Genomic DNA, 21,683 nt, shown 5'->3' with positions numbered 1-21,683 from the left:
CTTCTTCCAGAAAATAAATGAAAAGTCAAGAGTATTCAGAGTGCTTTCTATTTTTTTTCCTAAAGATCAAATTTGACATTCTCAAGTGGATATTTGACATTTCTATGTTTTAATAATGAAAATGGTAAGATTTACAACTTGGCATTTGCAAACCTATGAACTGAATTGACAAAGCCAAAGACAGATTAATAGATTTCAGGCTATGATGAAACAGGGACCTGATCTATTTTGAAGACCAGTGCCTTCAATGAACAGAAGGTCTCCAATGAACATCACGATGGAATAAATGAATGAACCAATCAACCAAGCACCCAACCAACCAACAAATTTCATAGCAGGAATTTCAAATAAAAATTATGCTCGTCCATTTCTCTTTATCTCTCAGAAATTGAAAGTTTTTCTCACACTGGATCAGTTACAATGGATCTGTCTACTCTTCAAACCAGAGAAAGCTGAGATAAGTAAATTGAAGCTATCGATCAATGTCAAGGATTTTTACCTAGCCGTGGTTGTATCGGTTCATGTTTAGGAACTCCTATGGGTCAGCCTTTACACAATAGAAAACTGATTTTTCCAAAGGGAGGCTGAAAAGAATTGGCTGAATTCTTTATGCCCCACCTCTTTCCCCTCCAACTGACCCCCAGGACCGCCAGGCCCCTCACACAAGAACTCACGTTGCTTGCCAGACTTCCGACTTTCATCGCATGGAGAGTCCGTCTGTCCATACCAACTCCTTCATAGTGGCCTCTCATGTGGTTCTGGTAGTTTTCTTTATATTTATTCTACAGGGGACCACAAAACTTTCAACAAAAGCATTCTCTTCCCAACATGTTCAAAATTAACTACTCCTCTTAATGGACTAAATTGAAAATATAAATGACTAAAGACAACCCACTTAAGTAGTCAGTGTTTCACTGAATAACAAGACACACCTTTCAAAAAAATAATCAACTGAAGCTTCAAGCAAGGACAAGAAGTTGGAATGGGGCAAGCACACAGCAGGCAAAAAAAAACAACAACAAAAAACATAAAATCTGATGGGCACAGCCAGCACAAAACATACCTGACTTTTAAAAAATATTTTCAATTGTGTACATACCAGATCTTTTTCAATGTGCAAACCTACTGTGAGAGCAGGAGCTCTCTACTGGGCAAGCCCTGATTGTGTGTGAAACCCCATGCTGGGGAATAGTACAATCACTGTAGGCTACTACCTCCATTTCTAAATAGATGAAGAATAAAACTTGAGCTCTGCCAAATTCTATGAACATTTCATCACAGATTGGTCACTACCACAACCAGGTGAAATAATATTGTGCCCCAAATGCAGCTTACCAAATAATGAGAACCAAAATGGGATGATAAGAAGCCATAAATAGGAAAATTTGGGTAGCATCTAATGAAGCCACATTAACATGACCTGCCCTGGGAGGTTATTGAGTTATTAGGCACTGAGAGTATTTAAACGGAATAATGTTACTATATATCAAGACAGGATTCTACTTATCTCAGTTGATCTCACTCTATGAGGACAGGAATGATCATCATCCCCATTTTACAACGGGCAAAGTAGCTGGAGAGCTTAAACAATTTGCCCAAAGTTGGCCACTTGGCTAATTGTGAAACCACATCTGTCAGCTCCAAAGCTGGTGCTCTTCCCCACTAATTGATGAAAAATAAATTCCTCACTGAGCTTTACAAAGTCCTGAGTGACTTTAAATTCTACGAGGATGCACAACTAAACAGAAGGAAAGTCACATAATCTGGTGTAGATTATGTTCCCCAGGATACATCTCCAGACCTTCTCTGAGAATTTCCAAATTTGCAAATGCCACTCCAGCATATAGCTGCTTATCTGTAATCGGGGAGGGGGGGGGGGGGAATAACATCTGGCTCCCCAGGTGACTCTGCAGGTCAAACGAGAGCAGGTATTAACACCTTGCTGACCGGTCAGGAGATAACGCGTGTCTGTATTTACATTAAGTGATTTTAAGCTTTCAGAGTTTTAAAATGACTTAAACTAATGTAAATGCAGACACGCGTTATCTCCTGACCGGTCAGCCAGGTGTTAAGTTAATAAGCACAAATTTGCATTGGGAGAGGACGTTGCATGCTCTGCTCACCAGCATTCGCCTCTAGGTAGCGGATACTGCCATACAGGAAGGATGCAAGAGGACAGGCAGGCACTGCCCTGAGCACTCAAGGTCAAGTGTGCATCGGGAGGTGTAAAAGAATTTAACACTACATCAACCAGTCCCAGCAATCTTAATCAGACCTGTTAGGTATCTGTGCTTAAAAGGCCATGCTTTTCCAAGACACATAAATACATTCACATAGACCGTCTCTTAGGAGACCCAGAAATGCTTAGGCATTAAAAACTCACATCACTGGTGAATTTTGAGATCTTGCTCACGTTCCTGAATTGAGGTGTTTCACAGTAGTTGATACTGTGACCTTTACTACTTTCATGATCCTTCTTATACTCCACCTTAGAAACCAAAACACCACTTGCACAATAGAACCAAACCCGAAGTCACTCTTGAATATGTCACCAGGACTTTACCAGGATATTTTTAGAAAACTTTCAGCCCAAGATTTAAAAATACCAGGCCCAGCATACTCTTAAGTTAATAGTACAGATTTTCCTTTCAAGGAATAAATAAGTGACAATCAATTTGGTTCTAAACATTAAAAATATACAATCTCTTTCAAGAATAAATACTATAAGATTTCATACCACTTAAAAATGTCAGAACTGGTTTTAGGAATCAAGACAGTGGTTACTACTGGGGACGTGTGTCTGCGGGGATAGACAGAGAAGGGGGTGTCAGTACTTTGGTTATGTTCTGTTTTTTGATCTGGGCACTAGTTATGCAGATGTGTCCACTAGTGAGAATCCTTCCTGTTACACTTGCTATATGCACTTTTTTGTATGCATGCATCAATAAAATATAACCTAAAAAGTTACTTTTCAAAGGCATGGAATAAATACGACCATAGATGCACAGAGTGTCTTCTCACTTTAAATGGGTTGGCTAGCTGAGCTCCTCTGGGTAGCTGGGTGTCAAATGTGAGGCTGCAGTTATTAAATAGATTCCAGGTCACAGGAGAAAGAGCTGAGGGTGACTGCCACTAATAGAGGCATGACTGGTTTATCTCACTTGATAAACATAAGGGCAAAAAGAAACCAAAGCTCCCTTGCGACCTCTTACCAAAGGCAATACAGTTTGTTATCCCATTTTATTAAACACTAGAGCAGTGATGGCGAACCTATGACACGCGCGTCAGAGGTGACACGCGAACTCATTTTTTTGGTTGATTTTTCTTTGTTAAATGGCATTTAAATATATAAAATAAATATCAAAAATATAAGTCTTTGTTTTACTATGGTTGCAAATATCAAAAAAATTCTATATGTGAGACAGCACCAGAGTTAAGTTAGGGTTGTTCAAAATGCTGACACGCCAAGCTCAAAAGGTTCGCCCTCACTGCACTAGAGGCTCGGTGCATGAAATTCATGCACTCAGGAGGGTTCCTCAGCCTGGCCTGAGCCCTTTCGCAGTCCATGAGCCCTTGGGGGATGTCCGACTAATGGCTTAGGCCTGCTGGCAGTCAGACATCCTTAAGGCAGCTGTGGAAGTGGGAGAGGCTCCCGCCACCGCCACTGCGCTCACCAGCCGTGAGCCCAGCTTCTGGCTGAGTGGCGCTCCCCCTAGGGGAGCACACTGACCACCGAGGGCAGCTCCTGTGTTGAGTATCTGCCCCCTGGTGGTCAGTGTGCATCATAGCGGTTGTTCTGCCGCTTGGTTGATTTGCATATTAGCCTTTTATTATATAGGATAGGGTGGCAATACGCCTTCTAAGGTATGCAAGATGCTCACAATAGGATATAAAGTAAAAAAGTACAGCTGAATTCTAATTCTGAAACTGTATGTTCTTACATTCATGTACTTGTTTATAAAATATTCACACAGAAAAAGATCAAAATGGTAACTGTTATTCCTGGATGGCAGGACTATGCTGTCAGCCTTCTAGTTCCAGTTCTGTCCCTGAAAGTCTCTTTGAACCAGAACGAGACACTTTTACTTTTCCAGGCCTATGACAAAGGAAGGGCCTGCAGGCTGTAAAGGTCCCACCCAGATCTAATGCCCTGTGACCAGGCGAGGCTCAGTGGTTGAACATCGACCTATGAACCAGGAGGTCATGCTTTAATTCTCGGTCAGGGTCAGGGCACATGCCCAAGTTGCAGACACCAATTATGACTATCTCTCATCATTGATGTTTCTCTTTCTTTCTCTCCCTCTCCTTTCCTCTCTGAGATCAATAAAATATTTTAAAAAGAAAAAAAAAAGAGCAAGGTTCAGCAAACATTCACATAGCATTCTTCCCTTTTATGACCTGTTGCCAACTCAAATGCCTTTAGAGTCCAGATAGGTAAAGCCAATGAGACTCTGGGGCTTGAAAAGGACGTGGAGAACTAGAGGGGAGATTTCCTTGGACGAGTCCTAACAGTTCTAAATAGCTTAATCACTGGGTAGGACCAACAAAACACACCCTCTGGCAGCCAGTTCAGCCTCTAAGGTAAAGGTGATTCATGTAGTACCCACAATTTTCTTCGGAATTTGACTACAATGATGAGAGAATGGGAGAGGTTCCAGTTCAAGCCACTTCCTGTCCGTTGATTCCCACTCTATAAGGATGACGCATACTTCTAAAGGTTAGCTCACCTGATATTCTGGCAACTAGAAATCTATTGCCTGGAAGCTCTGAATAGCTCAGCCCTGTAAGAATTCAGGGAGAAGCTTTTGAGCCATCAGAAATTAAATTTGTTATTTAATGAATTGGGTTTGTTCTGGGCTCGCCTGTGAATTGCTTTCACTGCACGTTCGTTCTTTGGGAACTGGCAGCCCAGGTGTAGTGCGTGTGGCTTTACATGGAATTTGTCCTTTCACTGCCTTTATGGGGGTTAAAGGAAGTGACAGCAAGCAGTAGCGACTGTTCCCCATACGCACCTCGCTCACAAGCTTGTTCACACTCTGAGCCCGCTTCAGAACCAGGTTGTCCTGGGCCGGGAGGGAGTGGTAATGAGCAGCACCTTTCATCCTGTTGAAGTCCTGCCTGTATTTTATCTGAAAGACACACACAAAGAGGGTCCAGAGGTGCTGTCTTCATGCTCCATGGCAGAACTTACCTTCAAATTACACCACACTTAATGTCAACATTCACTTCACAGAATTTCCTGAAGGACAAATATCATATCATATGGGGTTTTTTTTTCTCCATACAACCCACATCCCACTCAGTCCCTTTCATATTAAAATGTTATTGGCCCAGGTCACTTTTATTTGGTGCACTGTCAGTACATCTTTATGCAGCGGTTCTCAACCTGTGGGTCGCGACCCCTTTGGTGGTTGAAGGACCCTTTCACAGGGATCACCTAAGACCATCCTGCATATCAGATATTTACATTACGATGCATAACAGTAGCAACATTACAGTTATGAAGTAGCAACAAAAATAATTTTATGGTTGGGTCACAACGTGAGGAACTGTATTTAAAGGGCCAGAAGGTTGAGAACCACTGTCTTTATGGAAAGTGGCCCCTTTTTACACCCTAGAAATACTCTATAAATTTTCTGTCTATGTAATTGTAAACTGCAATAAACAGGATCACGTTTGTAAATAAGGTGAGTAAGAAAAAAACAAGAATTTCACTACAAAAAAGTTACTGGCCCTTTTCACACTTCGCACTCTAATTCGGCATAAAAAAAGGTGTAGTCCCAAACCCGGTCTGCCATAGGTTTCAACATCATTTCTCATCTTGTCTGCTGAGGAGGGGCAGAGAGATGAATGTGTCTTTCTATTTCCCCTCGGGGTGCAAGCGTATTGCTCTGGGTAAACAGGTTTAATAACTGAATAGTAACCGAGTAATTGAGAAGGGCAAAGGGTTGTGAACTGAATGCCTGGCTTCCAATTATACACCAAGTTCAAGTTGGTGTCTTAGTTCTACACAGCGTGTGTGTCACTTTACCAAGTTTAATTACAGCCTGTCTCTCAAGGACCGGCAGCTGGCCAACCTTCTGCAAATAAAAATCATTTTATCACCTGGGTTACACCCAGTCTGATAATCATATGACTTTTCTAATCAGCTATCAAAAGTGCTTGATTGGGGGTGAGGGCATGAGTCGGGGGGTGATGGGGGGATAAGGACACATATGTAATGCCTTAATCAATAAAGAAATTAAAAGTGAAAAACAAAAGACTGAAAGAAACAAATCTACTAATCTCAAACCAGAAATTCTTGCATTTGTGTGCCCCTGGCCAACTTGGGAGAAAAATGAGTATTCTACATTGTCTGAGGAAGAACCATTTCTTTAAATAAAAAGGAAATTTTGAAAAAAAATACATTTTCTTAAAAAAAAATACCACACTCCAGGGGATAAGATAAAATAATGAATACAAATAAATAATTCTTAAAAATAAAGTATTAAAAAAAAATGCTCGATTTCTAGATGGGTTATTTTGCAAAGAGTGTCCTAGCCCCAGCGTACCTGCCTGGGCCAGCATTTGCACTGGCTTCAGCTGACCTACAGTGAGGTGTGCCATTTTGTCCATATCAATCTCTTTAGAAGCAGATACATGGGACCAAACAGTCTGAACAAAAGCAGTGGATGCCAGAAATCTGGATAGAAACTGCGGGCTAGCATTCTACTTTGGCTCGGCTCTCATAAACGTATCCGTGTGTAGGTTTCAGCAAGCACCGCCTTCAGTCTCACTTCTCTGCTTCTGTGGACCTGCGGGTCGTCCCAATGTGGTACTTACGTCACTCGCGAGTGCGTGGGCTTTCTTGGCGTTCTGATAAGCTGGGGTGATCATGGCGGGGAAGCTGCCCTTCCCTCGGTGCTCCTCATAGTCCTCCAAGTAATCCTGCTGAAGTTGATCAAAACCTTCCATCAGTAACGTTCCCCTCCCTGCACGGGTGGGAAGTGAGCAGTGATCTTTCCTAGAACCTGTTCCCCCTGAGGCCCGTCCACACTGGACATTCCAGTGATCTCCCCAGCAGTGGTGCCACGTGGGGGTTAAGGCAGCAGACTGTGGAGACAGCGCCACTTCCTGGGGCCCAGTACCCAGTCAGCGCTAAGTAAACGGTGGCCATTCTCATTATCATCATAGTCATTTTCGCCAGATAAGTCATGACACTCTTGCAGCCTCCCAGGCCCATGGGTAATGGAGAATTCCTTTCTGAGTGGATGCCAGGAAAGCCCTCTTCTCTTCCAGTCATCCTGAATGCTACCTTTCTCAGGCCCACATTTAGAACAAAACCATTTTCGCCAGATACAGATTTTTTAAAAGTTGTCCTGAGCCTTCTTAAGAACATATTTAAAACATGAAATCAATAAAAAAAAGCATTTCCACTGAGTTTAAAGCACTCGCAGACCATTTAACTAACTTATTATGGAATTTCATAAAATGGCCTTTTTAATTCAAAACGAAGTATTTTTGCTCAGGCAGACATTTGCAATGGAGTCACAAACTATCTTCACATGATTGTATCCGCACATGGGCAACCTGTTTCTCTGAAGAAGAGAAATAAGTTATTTGTTATCTTTTATAAATTATGTTGAATGAGTCATTTATGTTGTAGAGTCTACCTACTGCCAACATTTCACACAACTGCCCAATTAAGAAAAAAATATTAACTAAGCTCAGTGAATGTGCTCTTCCAGTACACACAATTGGTCTTCCAATGTTCTTTACTTACAACCATGAAAAAAATAATGTTTTCTTTCTCCCCTGTGACACCCGTCTAGTACCAGAAAACAGACAGGGATGTGCAAATAAAAAGTAGCTTGTAATTGTCACCTCAACCTTTTTACAGCCTATCAAGTATAGTTCATTTAAGAAGTAAAACTGGGAAAAAGGTTTGCATTCTCTGGAATGCTGCTTTATCCAGCAACCCAGATAAGAAACTCCACTTGCTAAGAAAATGAGCCCTGCTGCTCAGTGAATTGCTAAATATTTTTCAAAACACGTATTTTGATCCCCTTTGTGCTTATGCAATAGTGGGTTAAAAGTAGCCAGTCCTGCCCTGGCTGGTGTGGCTCAGTTGATTGGGTATAATCCCATGCACCAAAAGGTTGCTGGTTCGATTCCAAGTCAGGGCACATGCCTGGGTTGTAGGCTCGATCCCTGGTAGGCGGCATGTGGGAGGCAGCCAATCACATCGATATTTCTCTCTCTCTCCCTCTCCCTTCCTCTCTCTGTCAAAATAAGTTTAAAAAAATTTTTTTAAGTAGCCAGTCTTAGTCCATGAGACTGTTCTTCAGGGAATAGATGAGAATGCTGTATTCTTGGCAAACCACCATCTTGATACAGGTCCTTTATTTTTTAAAAAAAGGGTGGGGCGGAATGCTTGGAATCTGTTTTCCTAAGTGGTTCAAGATGGCCCCTATGTAATTGTTTGCCCGCGACTTTCTGGCTTGGGAAGTCCACCTTTCATCAATAGGGCAAAGATAAGTCACAGCCCAACCTCCGATGAAATGGCCATGGGCTGTGTCACAGGCTACATAACTGACCATCGCAAAGGGCCGTTCTTCCAGAGTCCTTTGATCACATACCTGACCACACTGGTCCACATAGTCCTTCGTCAATGTGCCCTCGGCTGCTGTGGCTGAACCAGCCATTCCCTTCATTTCTCTTTGATATTGTTGATGGTACCTCACCTGTTTGAAGGGAAAGGACAAACCCGGTGAATTCTGCCTCCTATGCACAGAGGCCAGAGTGTAAAACTAAATGGCTGTGGAGTGTTCTTTTTATGTTTGGGTCCCGGGAGCGTGCTTAGACGTAAAGTGCCAGATTATAGTGAAATTGATTGACAACCATGAAGAAAAGCTACTTCTTGGGTCCACAGCACATGCAACAGGAGACAGGAGGTTGGACTTGTCAGGCCCAGGTAACTTCCTGTTTCCTCCCCTAATAGGACACCATTGCTGGGGACACTCACATCACTCGCCAGCTCATTGGCCCTTTTGGCTATCTGATAAGCAGGTGTGATCATAGCAGGAAAACTGCCTTTGCCTCTCTGCTGTTCATAGTCCTCAGTGTAGACCACCTGGAAAATGAAAACAAACTTTGAATCGCATGTCACCATCCTGCTATCTACCAGGCAATCGGGTGGGAAGCCATGCTAAGGACTCCTGGAACACCCTGCAATCCCCTATTCACAGCTGTTAGGTCACAGCTGTTAGAGCTGGATGGGCCCTGCACATCTTATTTTCCTTCTTATTCCCAATACTTGGCACAGTGCCTGGCACATGAGACTCAATGTAGAATTCAACACGTGTGTGTGCAGCACCTGGTGTGGGCCAGGTGAAGGGCTGGGCAGAGGAATATGGCTTCTGCCTTTGAGGAGCCGCCAGTCAAGTCTGGGAGACAAGAGAGGCTTCTCAACCGAAGGCAAATAGAAGCCACTTTTTCAGCTGAACTTCAACTTGTTTTAAGCTTCCCACTCAGAACAATAGTGAGTTCTTGGTCTTATCCTATGGAGCAACTAGACTATGAAAAGTGGTAGAAATTCTTTAGAAGTTGTGGTCTATAATTTTCAGTGACAAGGAGAGAATATAAAATGAATTCTTTCGGATTCATCAGATACGTCTGATTTGTTACTATTCTCAAGTTTTCTCTCTAAACATGAGTTTTCACAAGGTCTACAGTAGGGAGCTGACTTATCTGATCTGACCATACTTGACCTTAGGAAGTTCTCCCTATTCCCTGTGTGGGACTGACATGCCTTCCACATTCCCCCTCCCTCCTTCTCCAAATAAGGAAAGAATGGGGGGTCATAAGTGAGAATCACTGAGTCTCCGCCTTCATCATTTCTTACATCACTTTGAAGCTGTCCCCCAGCCCTGGCCCGTAGCAGCTCAGGAGTATCCGCCACTGTGGTGAACCTGGAGACTCGCTCATCGTGCCCTCTCTTGTATTCCACCTGAGGAGACAGTATAGGGTCAAGGTCATACTCACTGGCCTTTGTGAAAAACTCTCCTTGGAGCTCTCCAGAAGCTACACCTTGGGGCTACTGTGAACACACACCTGGGGTGAGTCTCCACTTCAAAAAGCAATGATGCTAATAGGAAAAGTCTAAGAGGGTACCAGGCACTGCTAAACATTAACAAATGCTAACTCACTTCATCACCCTATTTTGCATAGAAGTAGCTGAGACATAGAGAGGTTAAGTAATTTGCTCACAGCCAGCGAGAGAGCCAGGATTCAAATTCTAATGTCTTAACTAGCAAGCTATGCTGTTCTTCAGGAGGGTCTGCTATCTGCTTAATAAGAATCAGTGTCCTTCATGCTAAAGTGACCTCAAGAACTTATTTGGTCCAGTTTTGGGGTGAGATGCATGGTCTTCTCTCCATGTGATGGATGCGGCCCAATCATGGCACAGAGGATAACTGATAGGGGAGAGACAAGAACACAGTTTTCTCCACATAACACCACACTAATGGTGCCTTCTGTCCAAAAGCACTGTCTCATTGAATTTTATCTGACCCCTGGGGGTACACTAATAACAAACATTAGCATAATTAATAGTGACTAAGCACGAACACACTCACTTGGCTGGCCAGCTGGCTGGCTCTCTTGGCCCTTTGATAAGCAGGCGTGATCATGGCTGGGAAGCTCCCCTTACCCCGCGGCTGCTCATAGTCTTCTGTGTACTCCTGCTGGTCAGAACCAAGGTCAGCATGAGAACCTACTATATGATTTCGGATGAGAGCTAATAAAATAGCAATAGCAAGCATCATCAGAACCAATGCCACTGGATGTGTAAGATACCTGGAAAATAATTCAGCCACCTGGAATGAATCCAAAAATGTTATTCACATTTTGGAAACTATTATTCACAAATGAATCACACCTTCAAATAATATTCCCCAGGTAAAAAAAAAAAAACAAACTTCCCCCTTCCATGTTGACATCATATTATGTGGAACCTGGCACACCTCAATCCGTATTTCTTTGACTCAAAGGCATGTATGATAATAAATCCATTAACATGCAGGAGCCTGGCCTTAACTTGTCCACTAGTGATAGTTCTACAGCAAGCATGCCAAACTCAAAGGCTAACACTGGCCAAATGAACAAGGTGTAAGTTGATGTGGGCCGCAATGAACAAAAGCTTCAATTTTCATAGAAATGTAGGTTTATTTTGATAGAGACGTGCTGAATATGAAGGGCTGAAATAAATGAGTCATGGTTAACATAAAATAATAGAACATTTTAATAAAAATTCATATTTTTTCTTGAACATTAACTTACCAGACACTGAATAACTGCACAAATTAGTAAGTGTAACGCAAATAAAACTGGTTTTTTTTGTTCTCCAAAAGCGAAATATGTCCTGTTGCACACACCAAACAAGTCAGTACAAAACTAAAGATGTGGCAATTGGCTGCTAAAATATTCACTGCTAGTATTAGTGGAGAGAAATGGTGCACTTGCACGTAAGGTGCATGAGGAAAATGAATGCAACACGATTATAGTAATCAGTCACTAGCAAATGTTGTCATTTGTTATTAATAATTATGTATAACAGGATATTATAAAAATTAAGTTACAAAATTTTTATTAAAGTGTTTCTTACATACCGTTTTATTGGCTGGGCCGCAAGAATATTTGTTGTGGGCCGCATGTGGCCCGCGGGCCTGGAGTTTGACATGCTTATAACAGCATTGGGAGTACAATGTTAGTTACTTTTTCCTCCTTGCTTTTTTAGTATCCATACTGATTAGTTTTCCTAATAAGACACCGAAACTTAGCAGTTGTGTTTCTATTGTGTCCTTTCCATTTGCTAAAGGAAAAGTCACTGAAGACTACCCGTATTTCCCGAAGTGATTTCTTCAAAGGGCAGGTAACCCGGGTGTGTGGGGAGGACGGGAAGGGAGTCTGTGCAAATTGTTAAGGATTTCCACCATCTGGGCTACCAATGCCTTTTTCACATGAAAACCTGCTAAAGTGAGGACTCTCTTACAGTGCTGGCTGTCAGAAACCTAAGCCGGGCCCTCAGGGCTGTTCCTTCTGGAGGCTCTAGGGGAGAACCTGTTTCCTGGCCTTTTCCCGCTTCCAGAGGCTGCCAGCATTCTTGGCTTCTGGCTCCAAAGGGCCCTGACCTCTGCTTCTGTTGTCACGTCACCTCTTCTCTGACTCCGACCCTCCTGCCTCCCTCCTTATAAGGACCCAATTGATTACCCTGCGGCCACCCTAATAATCCAGGATAATGTTCCCATCTCAAAATCCTTAGGTTATTGACATCCGCAAAGTCCCTTTGGACATGTAACATATGCACAGGTTCCAGTTGTTAGGACGTGGGGATCTTTGGGGAGGGGCCAGTACTCCGTCCACCACACTTTAAAATAAAGGAACATTCAAATGAATGGCTAAAATAATTTCTAAAGCCCTTACCTCACCAAGAGACTTTCGAGCCTCAACCATCCTTACGATTTCAGGGTCTGGCAGAGCTCCTGGGCACCAAGCATTCCCTTCCCCATATCCAGTCCAATAGGGTCTCTAAAAAGGAAACACGCAAATGCATACAAACACCCCCTAAGCGCATTTGGTAGGTAGGATTCCCCCTACCAACCCCACCCTCCCTGCAATGCTCACAACACATCGTCAATATCAGAGAGAAGTTCCCTAAAAACTACACTCTCCTATTGGCATATGGCAGGTCTCAGCTAAGCAAAATGTTCATTTTTTTCAAACTAAAAAAATAACCTAATGTCCTAAGCCAGTGTTTGGCAAACTGCGGCTCACGAGCCACATGCGGCTCTTTGGCCCCTTGAGCGTGGCTCTTCCACAAAATACCAACTTCTGCGCATGGGCCATGAAGTTTAAATCGCACTGTACATGCGCGCCCACACGTGGTATTTTGTGGAAGAGCCACACTCAAGGGGCCAAAGAGCCGCATGTGGCTCGCAAGCCACAGTTTGCCGACCACTGTCCTAAGCAATTGACTTTCTGCGATTCACTTACATCATAGAAGAGTTCTAAAGGTAACTGGACAGTTGGATTTACAAACTGGATAAGAGAAGCCTCACTGAATTTGTCTAGCAGTAATAATGAGAATGCATTTCATTTGCACAGGGTGTCATTGTTTTCTGTTTCCAAACCCATTCGTAACTCACCTCGTTCACCAATGGTCGCCCATTAGATGTGGTCGCCCCATCCTTGGATTCCATGTCCCACTGAAACACCGATTTAAACCTTCCACCATCATCTGGCTCATCAACCTACCAATGAAGATGTTGTCAGTAACGTTTTCATCAGAAAAAAAAAGAAAAGAAATAATCTACAGCTGAATTGGGAGGATTTTCCTAAGTCTCAATTGCACAGCATCACTGCACCACAACACACTGTGCTGTCAGTCTCCTCGTGGTTTCAGCTGTTCCACCAGATGGGCAGCATGCATAGAGCACCTGCTGTGTGCAAAGCTCACTTCAGTGGTGCAATTACAAGGACTTAAAGTCTCCATGAGCTTATCACACAACGAGAATTCAGGTTAAATGAACCTCAGAAAACACTAGACATTAGAGTAGCAATTCTTAACTTTAGTTTGTGCAACAGTTACCCAGGGAGCTTGTAAAAATGCTGGCTCCCCAGATTCAAGTAGGTGTTCTCTCATGTTTTATAATTTTACCTTTAGCATCTGGATCCATAACACATCTTTAGTTAATCTTTGTGTATAAATGTGAGGTAGGTATCAAGGTTCCTTTTTTTCCATGCAAATATCCGATCCCTCCCTCACCATTTATTTAAAGATCATTCTTGCTACATGGAATGGCAGTGGTGCCTGTGTTGTAATTCGAGTGACCATATATGAGAAGTTCTATTTCCGGACCTTGGATTATATGCTACTGGTCTATTTGTTCTTATGACAGTTCTTACGACACTGAGTTAATTACTACTACTTTTGTTGTAAGTCTTGAAATCTGGTAACCTAAGTCCTGCAATTTTGTTTTTCATGATTTCTTGGCCATTCTAGAATTTCTGCATGTTCATATCAATTTTAAAACTAGTTAATAAATTTCCATGAATAAAACCTAAGATTTGGGGATTGCATTGAATGTATAGATCAATTTGGGAGTATGACATATCAACAATATCTTTGTGACCATGAAATAGGCAAACATTTCTTAAAGAAAACATAAAAAGGACTAGCCATAAAAGAAAAAATCCAAAGATTTTAGGTCTAATAACATAATTTATGAGGTTTAAAGTGGGGCCCCAAAACCTGCAATATTAACAAGCTAAATTTTAAGCCATTGATTTTATAGATGAGAAAGGTCTGGGAAAAGAAGTGAACTCACTAAAATTTTTCAGTGAGGCCCTAACCGGTTTAGCTCAGCAGATAAGAGCGTCGGCCTGTGGACTCAAGGGTCCCAGGTTCAATTCCAGTCAAGGGCATGTACCTTGGTTGCGGGCACATCCCCAGTGGGGAGTGTGCAGGAGACAGCTGATCAATGTTTCTCTCTCATCGATGTTTCTAACTCTCTATCCTTCTCCCTTCCTCTCTGTAAAAATCAATAAAATATATTTAAAAAAATTTTTTTTTCAGTGGGTCGTCAGAGCCAGATGTAGAACCCAGGGATTCTAGTTCCTCATCAAGGCACTTTCCATCATTGACTTTCTAGGCTTGATAATGCAGCTCCAATATGTATATTTTTAAATATATAAATTGAGAGGTTTTACATGCTTTTCCTCTTGGAGTTAGGAAGCTACCATGAACACTACATAACGAAGGCAGCGTTTCTTATGCATTGTTGGATATTCAGCAGCATAGCTGACCTCTGTCCACCAGATGTCCCCCTCCCCGTTGTGATCATCAAAAAAGACATCATCAAATGTCCCCTGGAGAGCCACTGGCTTAAGGAATCATAACCACATCTTTGCGGTCCCCCGCCCACAGCACAAATCCCAGACTGAGTGTCTGTCCCCAGAGACCTTCCACAAGATTCAGGATTATTGTGAGGAAGCAGAAAGAAGTGTGTGTGTGTGGGGGGGGGGGGGGGGGGGGGGGCCTACATGCTACTAGTGGGGTAAGGAAGCTCTAAGGCAGTGATGGTGAACCTTTTGAGCTCGGCGTGTCAGCATTTTGAAAAACCCTAACTTAACTCTGGTGCCATGTCACCTATAGAAATTGTTTGATATTTGCAACCATAGTAAAACAAAGATTTATATTTTTTATATTTATTTTATGTATTTAAATGCCATTTAACAAAGAAAAATCAACCAAAAAAAATGAGTTCGCATGTCACCTCTGACACACGTGTCATAGGTTCGCCATCACTGCTCTAAGGGCTAACGTTCATTCTCTGGATAGAAAAGAACCTAGATGTTTCATTCTTCTACAACATCTACCAAACAGGGAATTCTGTCTTAGTAATTACTTACTTATTTTTAAAATAATCATGTAGGTGCCTTTAGACCTCAAGAGATGAAAACAAAATCCTGAAAGAATTAGCCTTCTCAGTAATCTAAGATTGCTTGTGACTTCTTAAGTCTCGTGAATCCTCAGAAACCAATGATAAATGAACAACAATCTAAGCCTCCATTCCCTCTCCAGTAGAATAGAATAACAATAGCATTTAATTTATTGGACTACAATGTACATTAAATGAATTAAGCAAAAAAAAATGTACAGTAAATGCTCTATAAGCTTGTTAAAAAAACAAGTTGAAAGTAGTGCAAAGTACTTAGCAAAACAGGCAATCTTGACGGTAAATACAGCGAGCCACGCGATAAGGCTAAGGCTGATCTAATACACATTTTTTTGACAGGAGTATGGCCTGAGCAGTCAGGAGTCAGTAGGAAATGAGGTAACATTAGGAAGATTTCTAGAGCACCTTCCATCCAATGTGTAATTTTCTAATTTTAGAAAGCTACTACCTCTACCCCAAAGAACTTCTTGTGGGGCATGGGGAGGTTGGGGGGAGAAGTTAAATGATTCATCATTTTAATAAATTCAAGTGTTCAATCAACAGCTGGCTATTTGACAAAACTCCACTGTTGGTTTTTTCAAAAGAGGCTGGTTGATCAACGTGGCCTCCTTGTCCACCCAAATATCACTTCTAAATAAAAATATCTTTGACCTACTGCTACCCCAAGGGGAAAGAGAGGCTGCAAATAATCTTAAGCACTACTGAATTAGGAGAGATTTGAAATGGTCATACTAGAGCAGGGGTCCTCAAACTTTTTAAACAGGGGGCCAGTTTACTGTCCCTCAGACCGTTGGAGGGCCGGACTACAGTTTTTAAAAAAAACTATGAACGAATTCCTATGCACACTGCACATATCTTATTTTGAAGTAAAAAAACAAAACGGGAACAAATACAATATTTGTATTTGCATGTGGCCCGCGGGGACACCTGTACTAGAGGGGTCTGAGGACCCCTGTACTAGAGGTTTTTAATTTACCTATACCAAAAGAATTATGGGGGAAACAAAGGAAAGGCTTTTGTAACATTTTCTAACTATAAAAACCTTGTCTTATGTATCAGGCTCCTGGTATATACAGGACCTATTGTATAAACTGTCATCAATGTGTCCAAAGCTGGCAGACCAGAGAGATTACTCTGGATACAAGCACCTCAGATATTCAAGCACGATTACCCTGGGCCCCTATACTGTGATGGGACCAATAGCAACATTTGTCACTTACATGCGTGTGTATGTGGAGAAAATGGGCAAGTTCACATTTAGATACATACTTGAAAACTTAACAGGCGTCTGAGCTAAGAAACTTTCTTTAAAAGCTGTTTTGAAATTCAAAAGTAAGTAACTTACCCCATGTAGGTCTCCTGGAGACTTCCTCCTGTTTACATTTAATGGAGTCTGATAGACACTCGTGAAAGTGTTGATCTTGGGGTTGTGACTACAAAAAACAGGTGTGAAGCCAAATTAGAAATGTACTTTCTCCAAGATGATTGAGTGACTTATCTCAAAGGCACAGTCGTTTTTAAAAATTAATAAATAGAAAACTTAATAATTCATGATTTTCCAGACAATAGGTCTTAAAGACAATAAATAAATTTAAAAAAACTCAATATATGTAACTTAAAGACCAAATGTAACTGGAAATGATCACTTAAAAACTTTCTGAACAAATACAAAAGGATTCCGAAATTATTTAAAAGAAAAACTGTTAAAGCTCTATATGCATATACTGTATCATGGCAATTATATTGTTTTGGACAATATTTAATAGTTTGACATGGGGTTATAGAGGGTAGATTTTATCTTTTACTTATAAGAAGAAATATGAAACTTTCAACTTTTTACATACTGCATAAAATCCTGCCTTAGGTTTCATCAGCGATTGTAAGTAAAAACCTTTGAGAAGACATTTCTTGGATTTACCCCTGGGGTGCGTGATTTTGAATCTCTGATTGGCTACTTGTTAAAAAATAAATAAACAAAACTCAAGAGGTGTTGGGGAGGGCCATCGAACACTTACGCATGACAGTATGGCTTTTTCTGGTGACTCACAAAGTTATTAACCGACAGCATCATCTTGCAAACTTCACAGTGAAAACACGCTTTATGCCATATCTAGAAATCATACAGAAAAGATTTACCAAAATTGCCCTTTTTTTTTCAGACTCAGGATTCTTACATATTTCAGGGTTAGAAAAAAAAAAAGAGCTTTGGGCATAAAACGGTGATTTAAAAACACGCAGCTACAGTATGTTATATAAATGAGTGACATTTTTTGAGACAATATAGAAGACATAGCTAGAACTGGGTAGAACTGCAAAAGGGTGAGAAATACATCTTTTTCGGGTGGTTCAAAAGAATCCACATGTCCCTACATGAGGAGATAAATTTCCCACGTTTGTGATTCTTGCCAAAGGCCAAGCAACGTCTACTGACCTGATCTAGGCAGCTGATCTTCTCAGCGGGGTACACTCCATAGCCACATCTCGAGCAAGCCTGCACATTCATCCTGACTTCCCAGGGGAGGCGACAGCGGCAGGTGACAGGCAAGGAGTCCAAGGAGAAGCCTCAGTCTAGTCGTTCACGTCTCGCAAATCCCGACCACTCTTCAACTCTGGGCCACCTTGATTGTTCAGAACCCAGCTTCCACTTTCCTTTGCTGACCTTCGAGTTCGAAGTCAGCAGCTGGACGGCTTTTAAAGCTGCCACTTACTCAGGCGGCTATTTTGGCCACGCGCTCAACACGCATGCGTCTGGGAAACGAGGTAGAGGTATTTCTAGCTGACATGCTTCTCTAAATAGACAAGTGAACTCACAACAGCATCATGTTTGTGTGGATGGCCAAATCCTGGGGTATGAGTAGGCAGCATGGAGTCGTTTCTCACTAGCTGTGATCATAGCCCAAGAAAAGAACCCCAGGGGAAACGACACGTGCTCCCCCGGCGATCAAATTAGAAAGGCTTGCTCTGTGAACAGGGTGACTAAAGCAGAAAGGGCAGCTCCCCAAAATATAGGAAATAAAACAGGACTGATTCACGCCACGGTAGGGGTAAAAGCCATATGTGAATCTTAGCTTTATGTATTAAAAATATTGGCAACTGGAAAGTGATTAAAATAAGAACAAATGAGAACACTCGGTGCTTTGGCCTCTGTATGTTACTGTTCCAAAAAGGCCTGTTTATTTCCTTACCCCCAGGCCTGAAGGGGGGCAGCTTGAAGGAAAACTTTCTCTCCCTGGCTTTGTGAAGCCCTTCATCGCCCCTAAACGTTACCCCAAAATGGACCTTCTAGAAACAGTTTAGAAAAGATGGCACCTTGCCCAGCTGGAGTGGCTCAGTGGTTGACAGTGGACCCATGAAACAGGAAGTCATGGTTCGATTCCTGGTCAGGGCACATGCCTGGGTTGTGGGCTCGATCCCCAGGACGCATCCAAGCAATGATTCTCTCTCACCATTGATGTTTCTATCTCTCTCTCTCTCCCTCTCCCTTCCTCTCTGAAAATCAATTAAAAATATATATATATTTTAAAAAAGAAAAAAAGATGGCGCCCAACCTGATATAACCTTACCCTGTTTTAAATTCTACATAGCAGTTGCCACCACCTGACATCTTAAATACTGTGCCTCTACTTTTAAAAATCTATCTCCTTTCGTCAAAACAGGATACTTGGTCCTTGTTGTCATTTCCTATCCTGTGCCCAGAACAAGGACTGACATGGAAAAGGTACTCAGTACCTCTTCATGGAATCAATGACATAAACATGACACTGTTTATGTCATTGCCTATAGGGGCCAGAGGTGAAGTCATATGTTATGGTAGGAACCTTTCCAAACGGGAGGGCACACACCCCAGACAACTTTTCATGAGTATCCAACATTGCTAATATTCGGATCTTTCCAGAGAAGCCAGATTATACATGAAATTCCCTGTTTTGTAAAACACTGGGAACAAAACAGTACAACAGGGCCATGGGCAGTATTTGGTTGGCAGTCTACCAATTAGTGACCAATTGGCCAAAACGTTCTGAGATTATGATGATGGGGGATCTGCAGGTGGAGGAAAGTCAATAGCACTTCTGTGTTGTGTTGGGAGAGCCAGCAGGGAGGAGGAGGCTGCAAAGCAAGTGAAGAGGATTAGCATCACATACACTAAGGGGAGGGTGCAGCTGGAGGCTCCCCATAGTAGATAGTGGGGCTCCGCGCGCTATCTCAGGGGGAGGGAAGGGGACTCTCAGTAGGGGCTCTGGGCTCAGGAAGTCTCCCATGCTGAAATGTGATACATACAGGGCAGCCTGGGCGAACAGGAACAGCAAAGACAAAGAACAAAAGACCTGAAGGCTCCCGGAACGTTCTACTCTGTGCCGAATCTCTCTACTCTGTGCCGAATCTCTCGAGCCTTACCTCGGAAGTGGGCCGGAAGCCCCAGAGACCACCAAGAAAGAACTCTGTCCCAGACAAGGGGGTGCGGGGGGGTGGATGAGGAACCACAGTCAGTTCACCTCAAGAAAAAGCTACTTTGTCTCTGCCTGTGGTTGTGGTTGGTGGTTCTCCATAGCGGCTACAAGTCCTCGGTCACCCTGTGAAAACCAGAAGTGCCAACATGAAAAACGTTAGATGTGACTTACGCCACCCCTTATGTTTTTAAAAGGCACTTATTAGATATTAGACTCTGTGAGGAGAAATAACGCCCACCAACTGGAAATGGGACAGTTTAAGGCAGTGGTCGGCAAACTGCGGCTCGGCAAACCGTGGCTCTCAAGCCACATGCGGCTCTTTGGCCCCTTGAGTGTGGCTCTTCCACAAAATACCGACTTCTGCGCATGGGCCACAAAGTTTCAATCGCACTGTATGTACGCGCCCGCACCTGGTATTTTGTGGAAGAGCCACACTCAAGGGACCAAAGAGCCGCATGTGGCTCGAGAGCCGCGGTTTGCCGACCACGGGTTTAAGGAGCCAGAGTGAACACTCATTGCTGCGGTAAGGTACACACAGCCCTCACCTTCTCGACAGACATGGCTCGAGGCCCTACCCCCCGCCCCCGTGTCCATCCCACTCTCTCACATCTGGAGCCCTTCCGTCATCGCCGTGATGGTGTCAGGCCATGGGAGCCTTCGCCAAGGAGCATAGAAGCTCCTCTGGCCGTCAGGATTGGTTCAAACATTTGTCTTAGCCTGGGTTCCCCAGAAAACAGAACCTGAGGCAAGGGCTTAAGTATAAGGACCTTATTCAGAAGTGTCCCGAGGAACAGGAGCAAGGGGCAGGAAATGGAGGGAGAAGAGTCAATATGAGGGTTTGTTCTCAAAGCAGCCACCGCTTGCTATGAAGTGCATTGGCTCGCTTGATCTCCATCTTCCAAGGGGCCAGCTGAGCAACTACGATTCAAGAACATCCACTAGAGCAGTGGCTCTCAACCTTGGCTGGAACCTTGGCTGTTACTAATGTTGTGGCCTCACCCCATAACAAAGAAACAGAATTTCCGGAGGGTGAGGCCGAGAAATCAGGATTTTAAAAAGATTCCCAGGTGATTCTAATGTGCAGCCAAGGTTGAGAACCCCTGCGCTAGAGAAAAGGAAGGATTTCTCTGTTGGCCTCTGTCTCCCATTGGTGGAAGCTCTGTCCCATTGGGAGTCGACTCCCCTACACGTCCATGCCATGTCTGTGTCCACGGAGCCGCAAAGAATTTTCACATAAGTCAATAACTTATCATTATTCCTCTACACTTGCCTGGGACCAGTCCTTCTTAAGCCAAGAAAGTGTCCTTACCCGGTGGAATTTTAGAGACAAGATTCAAGTCTCGGGCCCAGAAGAAAGCAAGCAAACCAGAAGGCAAGGTGAGGTTCTTACCTGATGTCACACCATGAAAGATTTCACTCCCTTCACTCAAGGTGTGCATAGTTCTTTAAAAGCAAGGATCTCTACTATGAATAAAACGAATTTCTTCTTAAATAGTTACACCTCAGGGTGATTGAGTTAATCAGCTGCTCCCTGAGGAGTGAAAAAGCCACGTGTGTACGTGTGTGTGTGTGTGTGTGTGTGTGTGTGAGTGATGGGGGTTGTGGGGTTAGGAGTGGAGGGGAATTTGTGGAAGTGCAGTTTCCCAGTTTAGAGTAACACGCTGCTACAAACCCAAAGGCTGACTCGGTAAATATTGCTGAGTGACTGGTGCCAGATCCAGCAGCTAGCTGTGATTTG

The 21,683-nt window shown here is 42.9% G+C and overlaps 1 protein-coding gene across 8 annotated transcripts in view; it reads right to left on the bottom strand.

Annotated features, from left to right (window-relative positions):
- LOC118669736 (nebulin related anchoring protein) overlaps positions 1 to 18,184 on the bottom strand; it is a 64,804-nt gene extending 46,620 nt beyond the window's left edge. For 2 of the 8 annotated variants that reach the window (XM_036335937.1, XM_036335942.1), the window contains exons 1-13: positions 17,929 to 18,183; positions 17,513 to 17,607; positions 16,843 to 16,930; positions 13,185 to 13,289; positions 12,463 to 12,567; positions 10,617 to 10,724; positions 9,884 to 9,988; positions 9,005 to 9,112; positions 8,619 to 8,723; positions 6,823 to 6,930; positions 5,013 to 5,129; positions 2,384 to 2,488; positions 675 to 782 (exon numbers count right to left, since the gene is read on the bottom strand). In XM_036335937.1, the coding sequence (XP_036191830.1) occupies positions 675 to 782; positions 2,384 to 2,488; positions 5,013 to 5,129; positions 6,823 to 6,930; positions 8,619 to 8,723; positions 9,005 to 9,112; positions 9,884 to 9,988; positions 10,617 to 10,724; positions 12,463 to 12,567; positions 13,185 to 13,289; positions 16,843 to 16,930; positions 17,513 to 17,607; positions 17,929 to 18,000 (1,329 nt within the window). In that variant the 5' untranslated portion in view covers positions 18,001 to 18,183. Of the gene's footprint in view, positions 1 to 674; positions 783 to 2,383; positions 2,489 to 5,012; positions 5,130 to 6,822; positions 6,931 to 8,618; positions 8,724 to 9,004; positions 9,113 to 9,883; positions 9,989 to 10,616; positions 10,725 to 12,462; positions 12,568 to 13,184; positions 13,290 to 16,842; positions 16,931 to 17,512; positions 17,608 to 17,928 lie in introns of all 8 variants that reach the window. The other 6 variants (XM_036335936.1, XM_036335939.1, XM_036335938.1 and 3 more) reach the window with 6 other exon arrangements.
- Positions 18,185 to 21,683: the final 3,499 nt, after the last annotated feature.

Source organism: Myotis myotis, unplaced genomic scaffold, assembly GCF_014108235.1.
Source record: "Myotis myotis isolate mMyoMyo1 unplaced genomic scaffold, mMyoMyo1.p scaffold_m19_p_15, whole genome shotgun sequence".
NCBI lineage: Eukaryota > Metazoa > Chordata > Mammalia > Chiroptera > Vespertilionidae > Myotis > Myotis myotis.
This window is presented reverse-complemented; position numbering and strand designations above follow the sequence as displayed.